The 20,173-nt window shown below is 41.7% G+C and overlaps 1 protein-coding gene across 1 annotated transcript in view; it reads left to right on the forward strand.

Annotated features, from left to right (window-relative positions):
- The first annotated feature begins 8,460 nt into the window (after positions 1-8,460).
- The window catches only part of Lgr4 (leucine rich repeat containing G protein-coupled receptor 4), a 100,331-nt gene continuing 88,618 nt past the window's right edge, over positions 8,461-20,173 (forward strand). Inside the window, exon 1 of the mRNA XM_052726122.1 lies at positions 8,461-8,685. Coding sequence (XP_052582082.1) covers positions 8,501-8,685 — 185 coding nt within the window. The 5' untranslated portion in view covers positions 8,461-8,500. The remainder of the gene's footprint in view (positions 8,686-20,173) is intronic.

The following is a 20,173-nucleotide window of genomic DNA, read 5'->3' on the forward strand; positions in this document are numbered from 1 at the left end:
GTTTCCTTTGGTCACACTATTTTATTACAGCTACAAAAACTCACTGATATGTGGCTCAAAGGACTACTGACTTCACAAATGTTACAATAGATAAAATATTGGATGAATATTTCAAACTTACTAATAAAAATGACCAAAAATATAAGCAGATGCATTTAGTGCAAGCACAGGACAGCAAAATCAGAAACACTGAAGAGAAAATGAGAAAAACCAGCAATTTAAATGAAAAAGTAAGAAATGTGGAACGAAAAGTTCAGCAAGGAAACTGACAACTTCTTTGTGATGTAGTCAACTGTCAAAAACATGAAATGGGAAAATAATAAGGGTTGCTCACATTACAAAATCAACAAGGTCTCAAATAAATAACTTAATAATGCAACTCAAGGTCTTAGACAAACAAGAATAAACCAAACCCCAGGGCAGCAAGCAACATGAAAAAATAAAAATCAAGACAGAAATGAATGAAATGGAGACTAAGAGAACAATACATATAGTCAATCAAACAAAACGTTGATTCCTTGAAGAGATAAACAGTACTGGCATCTCAAATCAAAATGAAACAGAGAAAGAAGATGCAGAATAGAATAGAATTAGAGATGAAAAACAGAGGTATTACAGACCCCAGGGAAGTCTTTGAGATAATTAAAGATACTTAGAATCTAACATATATTCTAAAACACTGGAAAATGTAGAAGAAATGGATAAATATTGAGGCATGTGACCTACCAAAATTAAAACAAAATTAATTTAAATAGATACATATCAAAACAGAAATATCAAAGCAATTATAAAAAGTATCCCCACCAAGTAAAGTCCTGGACTGAGTGGATTTATGGATAACTTCTTCCAAACCTTGAAGGGAGAGCTAAGACTGTACTCCTCAAACTGTCCCACAAAATAGAAAAGGAAGAGATACTACCATATTCATTCTATAAAACCACTATTACCCTAACACCAAACCCAGGTAAGGAGATAACAAAAATAAACTAATCTCCATGTTGAATATAGACACAAACTTTCAAAATAAAATTCTTGCAATATGAACACATAATCATACACCATGACCAAGATGATTTTTGTCTCAGGTTTGCAAAACTTCAATCTTTCCAAGCTGATAAATATACTACTTAAATATAGCAATCACATTATTGTCTCAATAGGTGCAGAAAGGTCTTTTAACATGTGAATGAGGCAAAGGCTCCCATTCTCACTGTTCTTGTACAATACAGTGCTTGAGATATTAACTATAGCAGTAAGACAAGAGATTGGAATAAAAGGGGATAAAACAAATCTAAAAAGAAAAGATCATATTTGCACACAATATGATCTGATAGTTACAAAACCCTAACAGCTTTACAAGACAGTTTTTAAATCTTAAAGGAAAAGGACACAGTCAGTACACAGAAACCAGTGGCCTTAAAAAAGGACTTTATTTTATATTTATCAACAAGTTTCATAAATAACAATAATGAATTTGCCAAGAAAGAAATCAGAAAAAAATTAAAATAATAGCTTTAAGAAAAGCAAACTACTCAGAAATACTCCTAATCCAGGAAATGGAAGAATTCTACTGTGGAAACTTGACATCAAAGAAAGGAATGAAGAACTCTTTTTCAAATGAGACCTCCCATGATCACAGACGGCAGAATCCATATTGTAGAAACGACTAATTATTGGAAGTGATGAAGAAAAGCAATGCAATCCCCATTAAAAAAAATTACAATTACATTTTTATGTTTTGGTTTTTCAAGACAGGGTTTCACTGTGTAGCCCTGGCTGTCCTGGAACTCACTCTGTAGATCAGGCTGGCCTCAAACTCAGAGATCCACTTGTCTCTGCCTCCCAAGAGCTGGGATTAAAGGCATGCACCACTGGGGGCTGGAGAGATGGCTTAGAGGTTAAGAGCACTGGCTGCTCTTCCAGAGGTCCTGAGTTCAATTCCCAGCAACCACATGGTGGCTCACAACCATCTGTAATGAGATCTGGCGCCCTCTTCTGTATACATAATAAATAAAAAATCTTAAAATAAAAAAAGGCATGCACCACCACTGCCCTGACACTTGTGTAGAATTTAAAACCTTCTGCACAGTAAAAGAAACAATCCCCAGAGCAGAGAGACTCTCTATAGAATGGGGTGAATCTATGTCAACCACTCATCCTACAGGAATTAACATTAGACTACATAAAGAATTGTGAAAATGAAACATCAAAAGAACTAACCATCCAGTCTACAATGGGCTGACGAGTAGAACATCAGTTCTCAAAGGAAAAATACAAATGTCCAATAAACATTTGAAAGTGTTCAACCTTCTTACCCATCATGAAATTACAAGTTAAAACAGTTTTGAGATTTCATCTCACCCCAGTCAGTATAGCTATCCACAAACAACAATAAATACTCACCAAGATGTAGAGGAAGAGGCATCCTCATGTAATGACAGTGAGAATGTCAACTGGTTCAGCCCCTATGGAAGTTAGTGTGAGGGTGTCCCAAGAAAACTGAAGACAGAGGCTGGCAAGATAGCTAAACAGGTAAAGCTGCATGTCATGCAAGGCTGGAGACCTGAGTCAGATCCTTGGAACCCATGTAAATCTGGACAGAGAGAATGAGCTCAACAAACTTGTCCTTTGACCTACACATGCACTCCCATGGCATGCGCCCCGCCCCCATCATGAATACACACACACACACACACACACACACACACACACACACACACACACACACATGATAATAATTAACTAATGCAATTTTAAAACTGAAAATAGAATTATTAACTATGTGTCCTATATTTGAAGGAGTAAGTCAGCATATCACAGAGATATTTACACATCATGCCTATGACCTCTCTATTCACATTAGAAAAGAAATGAAACCAGACTACATGTCCATCAACAGATGAATGGGTAGAGGAAATGTGGCATAGGAATAATGGAATTTCATTCAGTCTTAGAGGAAAATGAAACCACCACATTTGCAGGAAAATGAATGGAACTGGAAATCATTGTTAAGCAAAGAAGTCAGACTCAGAAAGACCAATTCCCCAGTTTCCTCTCATATGTAAACTACAGATTTAAAATGTGGAGGGTAGGTGGGGGTGGGGGAATGAGAGTAGAAAGGGGACTGTGAAAAGAAACAGACCTTAAGTGAGAGTGAACAGTAAGAGGAAGGGAAGGATGAGATGAATGAAGTCCATGTGATAGCGTGGGAAATCAAAGGGAAGCTTCTGAGAGAAAAAGGGGAACAGAGGAGGGCAACAAGAAGATACAGTGAGAACAAGGGAGGAGGGAGAGGAATAAGAATACAGTGATGTGTATGCATGAAAATGTCCTAAGAAAACCCACTGCTTTGTATATTAAAAAGTTGGGTATAGCCGGGCGGTGGTGGCGCACGCCTTTAATCCCAGCACTCGGGAGGCAGAGCCAGGTGGATCTCTGTGAGTTCAAGGCCAGCCTGGTCTCCAAAGCGAGTTCCAGGAAAGGCGCAAAGCTACACAGAGAAACCCTGTCTCGAAAAACCAAAAAAAAAAAAAAAAGTTGGGTATGGTGGCACTGGGAAGACAGGGGCAGGAGAATTTCTGTGAGTCCGAGGCCAACCTGGTCTACATAAAGAGCTTCAGGACAGCCAGGACTGTATTGACCCTGTCTCACAATACACACACACACACACACACACACACACACACACACACACACACACACACACAGAAAGAAAATCTTACTGGAATAAACACAGCCATAACTGCTTGCTTACTATTGTATGTGATTGCTTTTGAGTTGTAATAGTGACATCGAAGAATTGTGACAGAGATACCTTAAAAAAATACCTAAAATACCCAGTTATTAGTCCTTAACAGGAAGTTTACTGATATTTACTATAAACTCGCACTCTAACAGTGAGTTAAAGTCTCAGTCCCTGGGGAAAATTCCTTCAGTGGAACATAATACAACAATGAAAATTAATTAAGGAAAGCTATTAACTTCATGAATGTGGAGAAAACTCATAAGTTGAGTGCAAAACAGAGCTAGCTGGAGAACAAAAGTATTGAGTGATATTTTTCAAGGCAATACTGTGCATTGTTTAGGGACACAATGAAAACCGTGTAGCTATGCATGGGAATTAGCTATGACATTTAGAAAAATGCTTACTTTGCTGGGAGAGGAAGAAGAAAAGAATGACTGGGGAGAAAGACAAAGAGAACTTCAACCATATTGGTAACATTTTATCTCCTAAGCAGCTTGCTGTAGCTTCCCATTTGTTGTGAGTCAGAGATATTTAATAAAAAATGAAATTCTGTATAGGTGAGGATTTTTAACCTGTTAATCATTTCAGCACTGGCTGAGAGCTCCTACTATCCCTTTTTGTTTTGTTTTGTTCCTTAGTTGAGTACTTTGAATCCTTACCTACCCTGCATGGCTTCTATATATATTGTTCAGGTCCTTTTTATAAGAGTGTCAGGATAATGGGGTGATGTCCAACTTATCTACCAGTCAGTCCTGTGCCCTTTGCACAAAGGAAGCATCATCAGATGGGATGCTTCTTCACTTCCAGTACCCCACAAAGTGTCCTCAGGGTGCAGCAACCAGGCCACACATTTTTTTTTTTTTTTTTTTTTGGTCTCTTTCCTTTTAAGACTGTTTCCCTGTGTACAGAGCCCAAGCTGGATTTGACTTTACAATTCTCCAGCTTTTCTAGGTCTATAATTATGGTGTGTACTACTAAAGCCACTTTACAGGCTGCAGTCTCTGCTTCACCTGTGGGTGCTATAAATGAGCCATCTGTGGCCATGAGAAAAGACCATCTTCAGCAGAGACCAGTGAGGTGGCTCTTTTGCTTGCCACCAAATGTGTCCTTGGGTTCTTGGTATCTTCCTGGTGCTTGTAGCTAAGGTAAAAGTTGACCATTTTTCTCTAGCTATTCGGAACAGCTCACTGAAGATTGTGTTTCTTTAGTTCATTCTGGTTTTATGTTCCTGCGGGACAACTTGCCCAAGAAGTGAAAACTAATAGATCGATTTATTCTTAGTGAGGCTCACATAATGTAGTAATGATAGGGAGATGAGTGGTTTTTTTGTTTTGTGTTGTTTTTAAGATTTATTTATTTTATGTATGAGTACTCTAGCAGCATGCACACTTTTATGCCAGAAGAGGGCATCAGATCCCACTACAGATGGTTGTGAGCCACCCTGTGGTTGCTGGGAATTGAACTCAGGACCTCTGGAAGAGCAGTTAGTGCTCTTAACCTCTGAGCCATCTCTTCAGCCCATGGGAAATGAACTTTTTAATAGATTTTTTTTCACTTTACTGACAAAGTCCTTTGTGATCTTTGTCTTTTTGGCTAAGATGTAAACATTAATCACTTTTATAATTTACTTTCCTCATTTCATAAACAATACAAATCTATTCCTTAGTAAAATCTATACCTCTCCCTTTTTGAAAATCTGAGTCTCTATTTTCACCTAAGATACCAACCATAACAAAGTTCTTGAAAGTGATCAGGAATCACCTGTGTCTTTTTCATTTCATGATCTTTAGAATGCCAATGCCTGGCCCCAGTCCAGGCACACTAAATTACTCTGCATTTTAAATTATTCTGTGCATGTGATTCTTAGGACTACGGAAATTCAGAAAACACTGTATTTTTATTTGATGTATATAAGTGTTTTGCCTGCATGTATATGTGTATACCATATACACATGCATGGCTGATGCTCATATATAAGAGTGTTCCACATACACGTGCATGTATGATGCTCATGAAGGCTAGGAGAGTCTCAAATTCCCTGGACAGAGTCACAGACAGTTGTGAACCACCATGTGGGCTGCTGGGAAAAGAACTCCTGTCCTCTGCAAGAACAACAAGTGCTCTGACCACTGAGCCATCTCTCCAGCCACTAGGAAACACTTCTTTAGAGAGACAGACAGACAGATAGATAGAGAAAACGACAGAGAGATAGAGACAGAGAGAGAGAGCATGGAAATGAGTCTGCAACACTATTATTATATTTATATTAATTACATTATCAATTATATTATATCATATACAATATGATATAAATATATTAGAATAAAATATAATCATTATATTAATAATAGTATTATCATACCATTATTCCAGCATTTATGAGGCTGAGGCAGGAGGATGGTGAATTGAGGTCAGCCTGGGTTACATAGCAAGACCCTGTTCACATAAATATTCCTTAGAAATGAATGCAACCAGTAAAGTCTATAGTTATTTTAATAAAGCAGAAGGTGTACCTTAGGAGGAGAAATTGTACTACCTTTTAGTGGTTTTTTTTAAGAGAGAGAAGACTTCAAAATATCAATTAGAACTAACTTTATAATTTTTCCTTACTTTGTTTACTCATGAAAGTTGCTGGAAAGTAACAGAAAGGGAAAAACAAAAACAAAAAACAAGTTGGGGGAAGACCAAGATTCAGAAGCCAGGAGTTGTTCTGTGGTGATCTTAGGTTGAAGCAGATCATGGTGCCCGAGAGAGTCTGATGCTCATCTTTTTTGAAAGTTCTCTTCCAACGCTGTAGTGAGGAAATACATCATTCTTAAAACTCGTCCGTATTTACTGATTCACTAGCATGATTTTATAGTATATATGGATCCAACCTGGCATCATCATTATTATTATTATTATTATTATTATTATTATTATTATTATTATTATTATTATCTTTTACCATAAGTTCTTGGCTGCAAAGATGGTGGATTTTTTTTTCCATTTAAGATATTGTCTAGGGCCTGGAGAGACGGCTCGGGGATTGAGAGCACTGGCTGCTCTTCCAGAGGTCCTGAGTTCGATTCTCAGCAACCCCATGGTGGTTCGCAACCATCTATAGTGGGATCTGATGCCCTTTTTTTGGAATAAAGGAGTAAATGCAGATAGATCACTCATATACATAAATAAATAAATTGATCTTTTTAAAAATGGTATTGTCTAGGTCTTCATTAATTTATTTATATTTTCTTTTTTATTTGCATGAAATATCTAGTTAACTTTACACAACACGGATATTTTAATACCCTTCTCACAATAACTTAACGGATTCATTAAAAGCATCTACAATATAGAGTAAAACAACCCAAAGGCATAGCAGAAAGCAAGAAAGAAGGCATTGACAAGGCTGTATTTTTGTATAATGCTTGTGGGTATTAGGCCACAAGGAAAACAAAAGCGCAGGAAAAGGAAGGAATGCTGATAGTTAACACACACGTTGGCTCTGGCGTCTCGAGGGCAGTCACTTGGCACTCGAATGTTCTGTTCTAGAACATCACCATCTTGAACTCTTCAAAATCCTTGTGTTTTGGGATTTTTAGAGGGAGAAAGAAGTCTGATTTGTGTCACGGACGATTAACCGCTAATTTAGTTCCCAAGTGTGAATGAAAAGGAGCACTAAGATCTCAGAGGTGAAGTGAGATACGGGAGGGGTTACACTGTTTAATTTAGTGCACAACTGAAATTCAAAAATTTGCGTCAGCTAGAAAGAAATGTTTCCCCCTTCCTTTTCGAAATCTCTCTTTTCTTTTCCCCTGTTTGCAAAGCTCTCCATGCCCTTGCCCTTAGGAACAGCGGAGAGTCATTTGAAACGACCGAAAGCTGGAGACGAGTTTTACTTTTCAGGTCATCCAATTTAGGAGATCCAATTTCTGCAGAGGGAAGAAAAAGACTGGGTGGGGGAGGGAAACAGCCGACTCTTCGTCTTGCGATAGGTCTACCTTCAATCCTCAACCTGACTCGCAGACACAACCAAGTCAGGGGTTTTCCTTGAACCTCTACCACCAACCACCACCACCACCACCCACCACTAACAGCAGCAGCACTACCTTGTCACTCACTCCAGAGAGACACGCCCCTCTACTCTTGACCAATAGCGGGTCCCCTACCTGCATAGTAATGAGCTCGAGACCTCCCTTGACCAATGGCGCTCTGGGAGCAGGGTTAGTTTTGCATGTACCTAAGTGATTTGCATAACCCGGCGGCCGGGGGCTCCGGAGGCGAGCGTGCAACCCTAGAAGGGAAAAGGACGCCCAGAGCGGGAGCCGCGCCGGGGAGAACGCGGACAGCCGGGGGGTGTTTGTGAGAGCCGGGGCGGGGGCTGGGGCGCCGGGCCGGCATGGCTGGAGGCTGCGCTCCGCAACCTTGAGGAGCAGTGTGGCTGGAGGAGGCCCGGGACAGGAGGCGGCGGCGATGGCAGCGGGCGGCCCCGGCAGCTGCTCTGGGCCGGCCCGGCTGGCCTGAGCCACCGAGCCGCGGCGCTGCCCGTGCGCGTCCATGGAGCAGCGGGAAGGGAGACACTGCGGAGCGCCGCGTCCTTGCGCTGCAGCGGCGGACTGCTGAAGGGAGCGAGCGCACGCGGACCGCCGAGGGACGGCGCCCGGGCCCCGAGTCCGGCAGGCCGGCCGCCCCGGGGGCGGCGGAGGGCAACCGAGGCGAGCCGAGGAGCGAGAGGCGCCGCGGGAGAGGCGGGCGCGGGCGGCGGCCGCAGCAATGCCGGGCCCGCTGCGGCTGCTCTGCTTCCTCGCCCTCGGGCTGCTCGGCTCGGCCGGGCCCAGCGGCGCGGCGCCGCCTCTCTGCGCTGCGCCCTGCAGCTGCGACGGCGACCGTCGGGTGGACTGCTCCGGGAAGGGGCTGACGGCCGTGCCGGAGGGGCTCAGCGCCTTCACCCAAGCGCTGTGAGTGCGGGCGACCGGGCTACGGGCTGGGGGACCCGCGGGGCGCAGCGGGGCGGAGCCAGGGCTAGACCTCAGCCTCCCAACCCCCAGCGCCCTAGGGTCCAGGGTGCACCGATCACCTGTGGATGTGTGTGGGCACATTGGCACCCTTTCCCGAAAGATGGCCTTTTCAGACTTAGCTAGTCCGGATCTGAGCCCCGAGGAGCTTTCTCTTTCCCAGACTTTTTTTGGGCGCAATTACACACCCCAGCCCCCATCTCAAATCCCAAATGTGTCTAGGGCCAAGAAGGAGGGAGGACGCTGAAAACGCTTGTCCTTGGCAGCCTTTCAGCGACCTCTTCCCCCATGCGGCCCCCTGTTGGGCTGGCAAAACTTTGGCCACGGATGAGGGTGCCTAGAACTTGGCCTGCATTTGCCAACAAGGCACGTTCCATGGGGAAGCACCTGGATCCCCCCAGGGTTCCAGAAGGCGGAGGGAAGAAACACCTGTACCTTAGAAGGTGAATCGCTTTCCAATTTGGCCCCATTCTGCCTGTGCAGTGTAGCCCCACCCCACCCCCAACCCAGACCCACTCGGGACTCACTACCACACGCCGGGCACTAGGGAGGAGGGGAGATTCAGCCTTTTCTCGGCGGGAATCCTCTTACTGGATAAGGCGTTTTAAAGAAGGAATGCTGGCTTAAGCTAGAGAATGTTGGGAGAGAAAGTTCCAGAGCACACATTCAGTGCAGCCTGCAAGGTGGGCAACCTTTCATTTGAGCTGCCTGAGGTCAGGAAGAGTCACCAATGGTTCTGAGCCTCCACACCTCTTTCCTCAGAGAGCTTTCAACATCTCGGGAAAGAGGAGGACTCTGAAAGAGGTGTTGGAGGTGGTGTTGGCAAATGCCAGCGATAGATAGAAGAAGAATAGGGTAATTGAGCGAAGGGTAGCTTGCATGTCCCTTTCATCCTTCTTGTGTCCTGTCTGTCGTGTTGTGTGGCCTATTGCACGATTAAATCAGGAGCAGTGAAAGAACTGTTAGAGAGAAAGGGGCCCGAGAGGCCCTCGGGCAAAGGAAACTTCCTTTCTACCTTCAAGCTACCAAAAGAGACCTCTTAGAGGTAGCTTTAAAGGAGTCACAGATCTTAGGAAGGGAAAACTCCCTTTTAGGCAAGCTGGGGCATTGCTGTATTTCCAGGTGGGTGGTGACAAGGCATTCCGCCGGCCTTGTAGGTTGGGGATAATGAGAACTGAGGCCTGTGGCTTTGAGTATTTCACCCTAGTCTTTGTTTTTGTCTCTGTCTCAGGTGTTACTTTATGCACGCATCGAAAGACCTTTTCTTTCAGTATGTCATTTAACTTTTCACCAGAAGAGTTAACTTTGAAGCGTGCAGCGTTTTGCTCACAGGGGTATATTTGTGGGAAAGTTGGAGCAGGGTTGGGAAGTGAGGAAAAGAACTTGGTAGAGGAGATAGGCATGTACATTCGCGTTTGGAAACGTTAAGAGAAGTCAAGCAGAAAGAGAGGTGACTTTACCTGAACCATTTGGAAGCCTTTATAATAATAATAATAATAATAATAATAATAATAATAATAATAATAATAATTTTTTTTAAACTACGATTTCACTATTTAGCTGATTTGTAAAGACTGTGTTTAGCACATTCTTCAAACGTTAACAAGTAGACTTGCCCCATAAGGAAAAGGATCTGTTTTACACAGTACCTAAAACCAGAGAATACTGTCATGTTTTATGGGAACATGCTCCTCTCTCAGAGAGCATCACACAACCTGAAGATTTCACTGGAGACAATGAAACACCCTATCTTCCATGTGGAGCCTTGGGGAGTAACCGTGCATAGCTCGTGGTGTGGACAGATAACATTTTTCTGAGCTGCAGCAGTGGTCAAATGTGGTCAATAGGTAGAGTGATTACACAGGCTGAGAACTCATTTTCCCCAGTCCCCCTGCTTTTACCCTCAGAAGTATAAATGGTATATATAGACCACTATCTTAAAGGGGTTGGAAGGGCTGGATATTTGCTTTTAACACACCAGCTGGCTGCAGAGTCAGGAGGGGCAGGTGCCCCAGATCTGCACTCTGCTCTCACAGGACAGCGTAGGATAACCAAGGGCTTCCGTTCTGAGGTACCGTTGCCGCTTCTGTGAAGCACAGTTTACACTAAGAGGCTAGGCCTACAGTCACTATGCCGTTGTTTACATATTCATAATTTCTGGAGCTTGTCATTTGTGAAGTTACAAACACAAAAACAGAAGCCTTAACATGAGACTGTAGTTGCTCAAAGTTTTTTTTTTTTTTTTTTTTTTTTTTTTGGTTTTTCGAGACAGGGTTTCTCTGTGTAGCTTTGCGCCTCTCCTGGAACTCACTTGGTAGCCCAGGCTGGCCTCGAACTCACAGAGATCCGCCTGGCTCTGCCTCCCGAGTGCTGGGATTAAAGGCGTGCGCCACCACCGCCCGGCCTCAAAGTTCTTTCTTAACCCTCAGTGACTTGTCAAGTGACACCTACCTCTGAGGTGTGCGCACAACTTGCCTTGGAGACCACAGGACCTTCAGAGAACAGGGATTTTATTTGACTCAGTCCACAGAGCCTGGTACCCTGGAGGAATTTAAAAACTCTGGAGTGAGTAAATGAGCACATAGGGCCACACTAAAGAGCTTCAGATCCAGACGACACTATTCCCATGAGAGCTTTCAAAACTTGGACTTCTCTGCATTTAGCCTTTTGTCCAGAATTGAGAAGGCCCCAGAGATTACATACCTGCTGCTCCTACTTTAGGCTGGTTTAAACTTGTTCAGCCAAACTATTTCCTGCTGAATGCTACCTTATAAAACTTGGGGGACAGAAGCAGCTGCAAGCCCTAGGATCCTCGATGGGGCTCCCGCATTAATACCATTTATAGTGATTGTATTTCTGAGCAGCTATTTTGAACCCTGTGCCACAATGTCTGTGGGCCTGTTGCAGTTAAGTACTCTTACTAATACTCAAATTCCATTTTATTTTATCAGAAGGATTCAAGGTTATCCCTGCGTTAGTGGTGATAAAAATCAGTCTTAGTACCCACATTCCAAGGTTGGGGGCGGAAGAGACGAAGTGGCCATGGTGGGGAGGTTTCCGTGTGTGCTTCCTGGTTCATGTGTTTCTGCAACGGAGTTTGAGAACTGTAGATTTGGGACACAACTTTTCATATCCACATTATGCCTGGCACATAACTTGAAGATGATTTTGAAAGTCTGTTTTCCTGGCTTCCCGGAGAGAGGTGGAGCTGAACCCTTGATCATCGTTCTTAGCTCACCACTAAGTGAGTGTGTAGCCCTGGGCAAGTCATTCCACACCATTTTGGAGTGTGTGACAGTTTCCTTATCTGAAAAAAATGAAGTCGTTGCATTCCCTGGATGATTGCTAAGCCGCTTATTCCCTGTAGAAGTCTGATGGTTTTTAATTCTTACTTGAGGATGGCAAAGTGACACGAATGTTCGAATGACCTCATGAGAAGATCTCACGAGCAGCAGAACAGTCTTCCAGTTGAAGCTGCATAAGCCTTTTTATTACCACTCACTTGGAGGAGTTCTTGTCTGTGTTTAGAAGTGTGTGTTAGGAAATTTTCCATGGAGACTTGTTGCAGAATTCATGAGTAGCAAGGGCGCTTTGCTAGGGTAGAATAGCCCTGATTGTTTCCTGTGTGTATGGCTTAACACTTGGAAAAGAAAATCACTCTGTTTCACTAATTTGGATACTGTACAAAAAGTTACTCAGTGTCCTCCCTTCCATGTAATTAGTCATAGCGCAGACCTTCACAGTGAGAATATTCTATACCTGAGCAGATTTATCAAGCCTTCCTTATGGAACTGATAGTTACCTGAAGGGCTTGGAAGTAGTGTTTAAAGACCCAGTGGCTTTTTCTTCTCCCTTTATTAGTATCATCTTGGATTCTTATCCAAGATGTGTTTTCTTCAGTATACCGCACATCTTCTCTTACAGATATCAGTTGAAAGTATTTTTCTAACTTCCAGTATCTACTGTGTATTCCATAACAGGTCAAATCAGTAATCAGTGTCTGAATGTTCATGTTTTTATTAGTAGTAAAATTTGATATCTTTTTTATTTCCTAATTCTCTTCAAATTTCATTGTTAGAGATAGGTTAGTTTTGTGCAAAAAGTGTACTTCAGAGAAAGATCAATATCTGAACATCTTTCAGCTTGGATCCTTTATTTTACCAACTAGTGAACCACTATGCTCTTTAACTAGCCTAGAGGAAAGTGCATTCTATGGGAAACATGAGGAGCTGGGTTCCAGATCTGTCAATAATTCACTGGAGTAACCTTGAGTGAGTCATGTGCCTAACCCTTCAGGGCTCTAATTTTTACAGTCTGGAAAAACAGAGACAGCAAACACTCTTATTGACAAGAGTTTTCTTTCTATTTAATGTAAATAATTTTCAATGAATTGGGGCTTGAGGGACTTGTATATGCTAGGCAGGCACTCTACCACACAGCTATACCCATTAGCTCAGAATTTTGATTTTTATGAACTTCTTGAGTCAGTGGTGTGAAGAGAAGTGATGGGGACGCTCTTGTCTACCCAGTAGATTTTACAGTTGTCCAGTTCAGCTGGAGTACTCCCATGGAATAGGGTATCCATGTCTCCCCAAGCAGGGATGTGTTAGCTATTGCCTGAACAGTGCTGAGAATTTATGCCAGGGATTTACTTACTCCATACTTCTGAAGACTTGCTGTAACCAATAATAGTTCCCAATTTCCAGTTTAACTGACTACTGTGCCAGTTTTGGTGTCACAAGTATTTACTGTCCATGTAGTTGGCTCTTAGCTTTAGAATTGTAAGGTAACATTTGACAGCTTAATCTCTCAGGAAAGATCAAAGATCTGTCTTAGTAGGTGGATCCAGGCAAGTTTAGGCATTTTCTTAGCCTCTGCCTTTGTCAGTCTGTCTCTCAGATTTGTATTTTAGTCATCTTTATAATGGTTGAAAACACTGACAGCCTGCCAGTTTGGATTTTAGTTTCTGGTCTCCTTGATTTGAGCTTATTCTCATTCTCTCTCTCTCTCTCTCTCTCTCTCTCTCTCTCTCTCTCTCTCTCTCTCTCTCTCTTTGTGTATGTGTGTGTTTTAGTAATGGGTATTAGACTATATAGTAGCTTTCGCCTCTCCTTTGGATTTCTTTGAATCCTGTAGAACATAAAATTGTAAGAATCATTTGGTGAATCATAAAGCTGAGACTGACTCTTACTTTTGTCTCCATAAACATGTAATGCAGGGATTGAGAAGGCACAGTACTGGTTCCTATACCTGGGAACCAATTCATGGTAACAAAAATACTTTATTGGGCTGTTAATATAATATTAATAATATAATAGTTTAAAAGTTAAATCCCACCAAATATACCTTCAACTTTGAAAAAAATGTAAGTAAGCCAACATATGTATTCATGATAGGACAGCATGGCTCTTTCCATCTGGAAAAGTAGATGTTAAAGTTTTAAGTTTATAAATATATTATCTAGGTTGCTCCTTAAAAGTCGTGGATGGTCCATATTTGACAGTGTCAAAGTTTGTTTTCAATAAATGAAAAAAGAAAGTTTTTTTTTTTTGTTTTTGTTTTTGGTACCTCTGCTTAGTGAAGTATGGTTTTTGTAAAAGCTTGACTGAAGGTGATAAAATGCTCCAATTTTAAATAATGGCAATGAAGAAGAAAAATCTAGGGCATGCAGCCAATCAGTACTCTTACACAATGGCTAATTTGTCTGCCTTCTTGACATTTCTTTTGTATCTTTAAGCACCTGATGGTCAAACTGCATGTCAGGTATCAGCCTATTGTTTGAAAGTGAGCAGGTTCCTCATCTGAGTTAAAAAAACAGTCTTAGAGTGAGAGACCATGATTTTATAGTTTGTAGGTGTTTAATGGTATTTAAACTTTCTAAAGACTGTAGCAAGATCAAATACCCTTTTAAATAGTACTGTGTACGTGTGTGCAATATACACCGTGTTGATTCACAGAGACAAATTTACTAAACTTTGTATGTGGCTATTATTTACTTATTTATTTTGCAAGATTCTTAAAGTATTGAGGTATTATATGCCACAGCTGGGCAATTAAAGCTTCTAATGTTTGGGTTGCTTATTTTCAGTTTTTAAAATATGGTTTTTATTAAGATTTTTTTAATTGTCATAAAGACACAATAGCTAGGTTCTCCCAAACCACCATGTTTGGCATCAAGCGCCTTATTTATTTGTTTATTTATTCACTTTGCCTCCTTAGGTGCAAGTGGTTAAAGTTTGGGAAAGACTTTTACCAGTCTGGGCCCAAGAAATGAATGTTCAAATGTTTTAAGTGTATTCATGTATTCATTTCTTAGCTTTTTGTATTGGAAGGTCTTAAGAGCAAACGAAAGACTGAATCGTGCACCTGTGGTAGCATATTGTCCCATAGAATATGAAAATATCTCCTAAGGGAATGTTAGCCGAAGATATTTTAAGAGGCAGCTGTGTGTATGGTTAGCTTCTGAGCGAGTGTCCTGTCTGCTAGTAATGAGACATGTGGAAGATGCAAATTTAATACATTGACTCTCCATCCTCCATATGAAATTTGTATTTGCATATTCTGAATCAAGATAAGCAAAGGGCTGTGTGAATCCTCTTAGCTGGTTGTTTTTGCTTGTTTCTTTATTTTTTGAGACAAAGTTAAGACCTTACAGTGTGGTGTAACTGACATCGGCCTTGACCTTGCAATCCCCGTCCTCCAGTCTCCTGAGTTGTTGTTGTTGTTTTTAACATTAGAAGAACATAGTATGATTTTTATTTTGTTTTGTTTTTGTTTTTAATATTGACCATTGAAAGAATGAAATCTCATTATGCTCTGACTACAAAGTATTTTTGATTCATTATTTAAATCATGATGTAGAATCCTTTAAAAAATTGTGAGTTATATCCCCCTTACCCTTTTGCAAAGCTCTATTTAGGGACATTTTCCTTTTCTAGAAAATGGACAGTAATTTGGCAAGCATACGGCTCTTTCACCTCAGATTGGTTCTAGGCATGGTTCAGGGCTGTGTCTAGAACTGATTCAAGTCTAACTTTTCCATTCTCCCTGTACATTAGATTTCATGGTATAGCGATTGGCATGAACCACAGAATAATTTGGTACAAGTGTTGACATCTAGACTCCCCCCCAAGGAACTAGTTGAGAGACTTTTTTTAAGCTAAGGGAGATCAGTTTCAACACCCTCGCTCTCTTCAGGGTTTTGGTTTTGAAGGTGCAGAGTGGGAAGTGTGCTTCCAAGTTGGCAGTCTCTTCTATGAAACTCATTGGTCTGTGACGCTGATGAACATCCGGTTTTTTCCTGGTTCTCTTAGGGGTACTCTGTCTGTTCAGAAGCTTTTGAAGAAAGTATATACCTCAGGAAGGCTTGGCCCACCACCATCTTTTAGGAGGGTGGAAGCACATGGTTATTCTTAGGTTCTAGATTGCCATCCTCCCCATGTGTGCAGCAGAATGAGAGAGAGGGGGGGAGAGGGAGAGGAAGAGAGAGAGAGAGAGAGAGAGAGAGAGAGAGAGAGAGAGAGAGAGAGAGAGAGGGGAGGGGAGGGGAGGGGAGGGGAGGGGAGGGGAGGGGGAGGGGAGGGGAGGGAGAGGGAGAGCGAGCGCGCAGCATCTCTGGAAACAGGTATACCTCGGCAAGCATGTTCTTCTAGTGTGTCAGCTTCTGCTCAGTAGTTGGGGGAGAGAAAGAGCAAGTAGTGCCAGCACTGGACTTGAGGTTATGGTCCTGTGCGCGTCAGCATTTTGTTTTACTTGCTGGGTATATTTAGTATTTGTATTTTCGTAATGTCATAATTGTCCTTTGGATCTTCACTGAGCTTTCCTTACCTCCTATAGTGGAAATGTCCACAGACTTCTTAATACAATGCAGGTTACATTCATAAGAAGCAAATATTAAATGAATTCAGTATATTTAACATATTTTGGTACCATGGTTTTAATAGGATACATTTGGCATTAACTGACAGTTAGTGTCCTAGCATAAACCCAGTTTTCATCTTTTCTGGGATACTTCTGCTCACCTATTTTGATAAATTTCCCCCTAATTTAAATTGTGTGTGTGTGTGTGTGTGTGTGTTTGTATATGTACGTGCATATATGAAGACACAGATGTGCCACAGCATGTATGTGGGGGTGGAAACAACCCTAGGTGTTCATTCTTGCCTCAACCTAATTTGAAATAGAAGTTCTTGTTTTCTGCTCTGTATACTGGGCTACCTGGCCTGTGAGCTTCTGGGGGTTCCCCTGTCTGTGCCTTGCATGTCATGTGTGCAGTTCAAACGCTTTATCCATGGAATTGTCTCCTCAATCTCCAATATTGCTCTTTCCTCTTTTCTTTGTCTTTCTGAGACTGACAGGCTCTCATCTAACTAGCCCTGGCTGGCCTGGAAATCACTGTGTACATCAGGCTGACCTTGACCCCACAGAGGTCTGTCTGTCTCTGTTTTTCAAGTGCTTGGACCAAAGGCGTGTGCCACCATATCTGGCTCCAGTATTTTCTTAAAAAGGAAATCTTCCTTGTTGGTTTTAAGTTCTCCAAGGTCGTTTTGAGTCCATGGTCCTGTCATCTGTCTTTTTATGTCACTGTAGGGTTCCAGTCTTCTTTGCTGGTGTGCTTGCATGAACAGACTTTCAGAAATGATTTTTGGGTTTTAATTTATAAAGGGATCGAGAGGTCAAGCAAGTCAGTTCATCACTTTGGGCATCAGACTTCCCATCTGGAAAAAGAGGGAGGTTGCTTCCCTTTCAGGCTGTACTGAGGACCTCTCTGTAGCATGCATGGTGTCTCTGACACAGAGTGAGGATCCCACGTATTGTCATTTCTTTGGGGAGTTAATAGGTGGCTGCATATGTGTGCCGTCAGTTTGTGATTTAAAAATCTGTACTCTCTTTCTTTGTTTCTTTGAGTGTGTATTAGATTGAAAGCTTGTTCTAGATTTCATAGGTGAGCCACTGGGCTGATGGAAAAGTCTGCTTAACTACCACATGTTTCTAACAATATCTCAGTAAAGAAACATCAGTGCATGTGTTTTTTAATGGTACTGCTGTCTCATAGGTAAGGCTGCTAACCTTCTAACCAGAAGGTCTGTGATGTTGGTGAGATGGTGTCTCTTTGGAGGAGGGAGCCCAGAGGAAATAAGATTTTTTTTTAACCTTAATCCCTGGGGCTTGATGCTGCTTTCCTGACACAGTTGGTCAAATGGCAGGGTGCTGTCTCAATAGAGAAAGTGTCTTTCTAAAAACAGCATGGACCTTGCTCAATATAGCCAAACTTTACAACACCAAGAATTTTCACTGAGCAAACTCACCTTTTGGGGAATTCTCTTAACTATAGTCTCTCAGACCCATTTGGTCACTTCATGTTTGAGATGGCGAAGAGTAACTCAGAATTAAATTTTTAGCTACATTCTTATTCCTTCACATCAACCGTGTTTCTAGAAATATTCACATTGCTAGAAATTTTTCTTGGAAGTATTTTGAAAAGGTATTTTTATTGGTTACTCTGTGTGTGTGTGTGTGTGTGTGTGTGTGTGTGTATGTGTGTGTATGCATACACACATATGCAGATATAATCTTCATGCTTTGTAGATAAAGATACACTTATGAAGTAATTTTAGAAATAACATTCTTTCTAAGGATGTCATTTCTAAAATGCTGTATAGTTTTCTCACTCATTTTTGGCGCTGGGATTTAAACTAAGGTCTCTGTATGTGATCACCAAATGCTTGGCTGCTAAATTGTATCCTTGTCCCTGGCATTCTTATTTGCTTTTTATTTTATTTTCTTCAGAAAATTTAAGAACTTTTGGCTTTTTGATTAAGCCCTGCTTTGAAATGATTCATAAGCCAGAACAGCAGCTGTCGGTGGCCGCAGTGCCCACGGCCCGTTTAGATTGTTTGAGTGGTTCAAGTCCAGTTTGCATTTTCTACCCTGGGTTGCTTTCTTAAAAAAAAAAAAAAAAAAAAAAAAAAAAAAAAAGTTTGAGATGTTTTTGCTATTGCCATCTTGACATTTGCCTGGTTACACATGAATAGCCTGATCCAGTCCCTCAGCAGGGAGACTAGTATGGCTTTCAATAGCCTTGTCACTGACAAAGAAAACATATGGAATATTTCATTCCTGCCCTTTACAAATAGTCTGGGCCTGTGAGGGCATGCAGCAGAACGCTTCCTTCTTCATGATAGGTTGGTACGTTTTGCACTAATAATGGGCTCTGCTACAAGTAAACAAGCCATGCTTGCAAAACCTAGATACTTTTTATGAAAAGAAAATTCCACGTTCTGGTCGAGTCAGTTTCTAATATCGATTTGAGTGTCGTTGTATTATCTGCGTTCACGGATGCCCACTTAATCATACGTTTCACTAAAGGGAGTGAAATGTTCACGTGCATACACACAGGGCATTTGTTATGTGATGTGTAAAGGGAATTCGGATGCTTAATTCCCTGTAGAACATGCTTGGAGGGCTATCTGTGTGTATGTTTGTCTTCTTGTCAGTCCAAAGAAAGAGATCAATTGATCAGCCTTGTGCTAGCCAAACACTTGGCCACTAAGTGTTTTCTTCTTCACAGTACCAGCCTTCTGCTAGCCTTAAGGGCTTTGCTTTGTGCTGTCTGGAGCTACAGGATAGAGAGAGGCTCCTTGATTTACCAGGAGCTAAGCAAGAAAGTGGAAAAGAGAGAGCACTCTAATTTCTGGCTTTAGTAGGCTTTATTTTGTGTTAGGATCCTGCCCTTAGTACCACTCTGCTTGAAATGGCACTCAGTAATAGAATGACAAATAAATAAATAATGAAAGAAAGCCCAAGATATCCAGCAATGAGATGATTCATAACTTTGGTGCAGGAAATAATGATGCCCATATCATCAGCTCTTTTCCAATCCCTAAGATACCCCAGCCTGAATTTCTAGTTTCATTGTTTGTCATACCTGTGGACTGGCTTTGACACATGGTCACGATTTATCTTATGGGTGTGATCTCCTGTTTATTGTTTAATCCCACATAAAACCAAATATTTACATTTATATATACATCTCATCTAAAAGTTATTTCTGATGGCTCTTAGTGTCATAGCTGAGCATAAGCTGTGTAACAATTTAGTTCATAGAAATTGTCTTTCACACTTTTTTTTATGTAAGAGTCATCTATTTTGTAGTTCTTAACCCAAGGCTTTGTACATGCTCAGCAATGGGCTCTACTACTGAGCCGTAGTGCAGCCCTACCACTTGGTAATTCTTTGTGTGTGTGTGTGTGTGTGTGTGTGTGTGTGTGTGTGTGTGTGTGTGTGTGTGTGTAACAGCCTTGATTGTCCTGGAACTCACTTTGTAGACCAGGCTGGCCTCGAACTCACAGAGATCCAACTGTCTCTGCCTCCTGGGATTAAAGGCATGCCCCACCACCTGACTCCTTTATAGTTCTTGATAAACTATTCT

Source organism: Peromyscus californicus, unplaced genomic scaffold (assembly GCF_007827085.1).
Source record: "Peromyscus californicus insignis strain IS unplaced genomic scaffold, ASM782708v3 Scaffold_7__1_contigs__length_154581171, whole genome shotgun sequence".
NCBI lineage: Eukaryota > Metazoa > Chordata > Mammalia > Rodentia > Cricetidae > Peromyscus > Peromyscus californicus.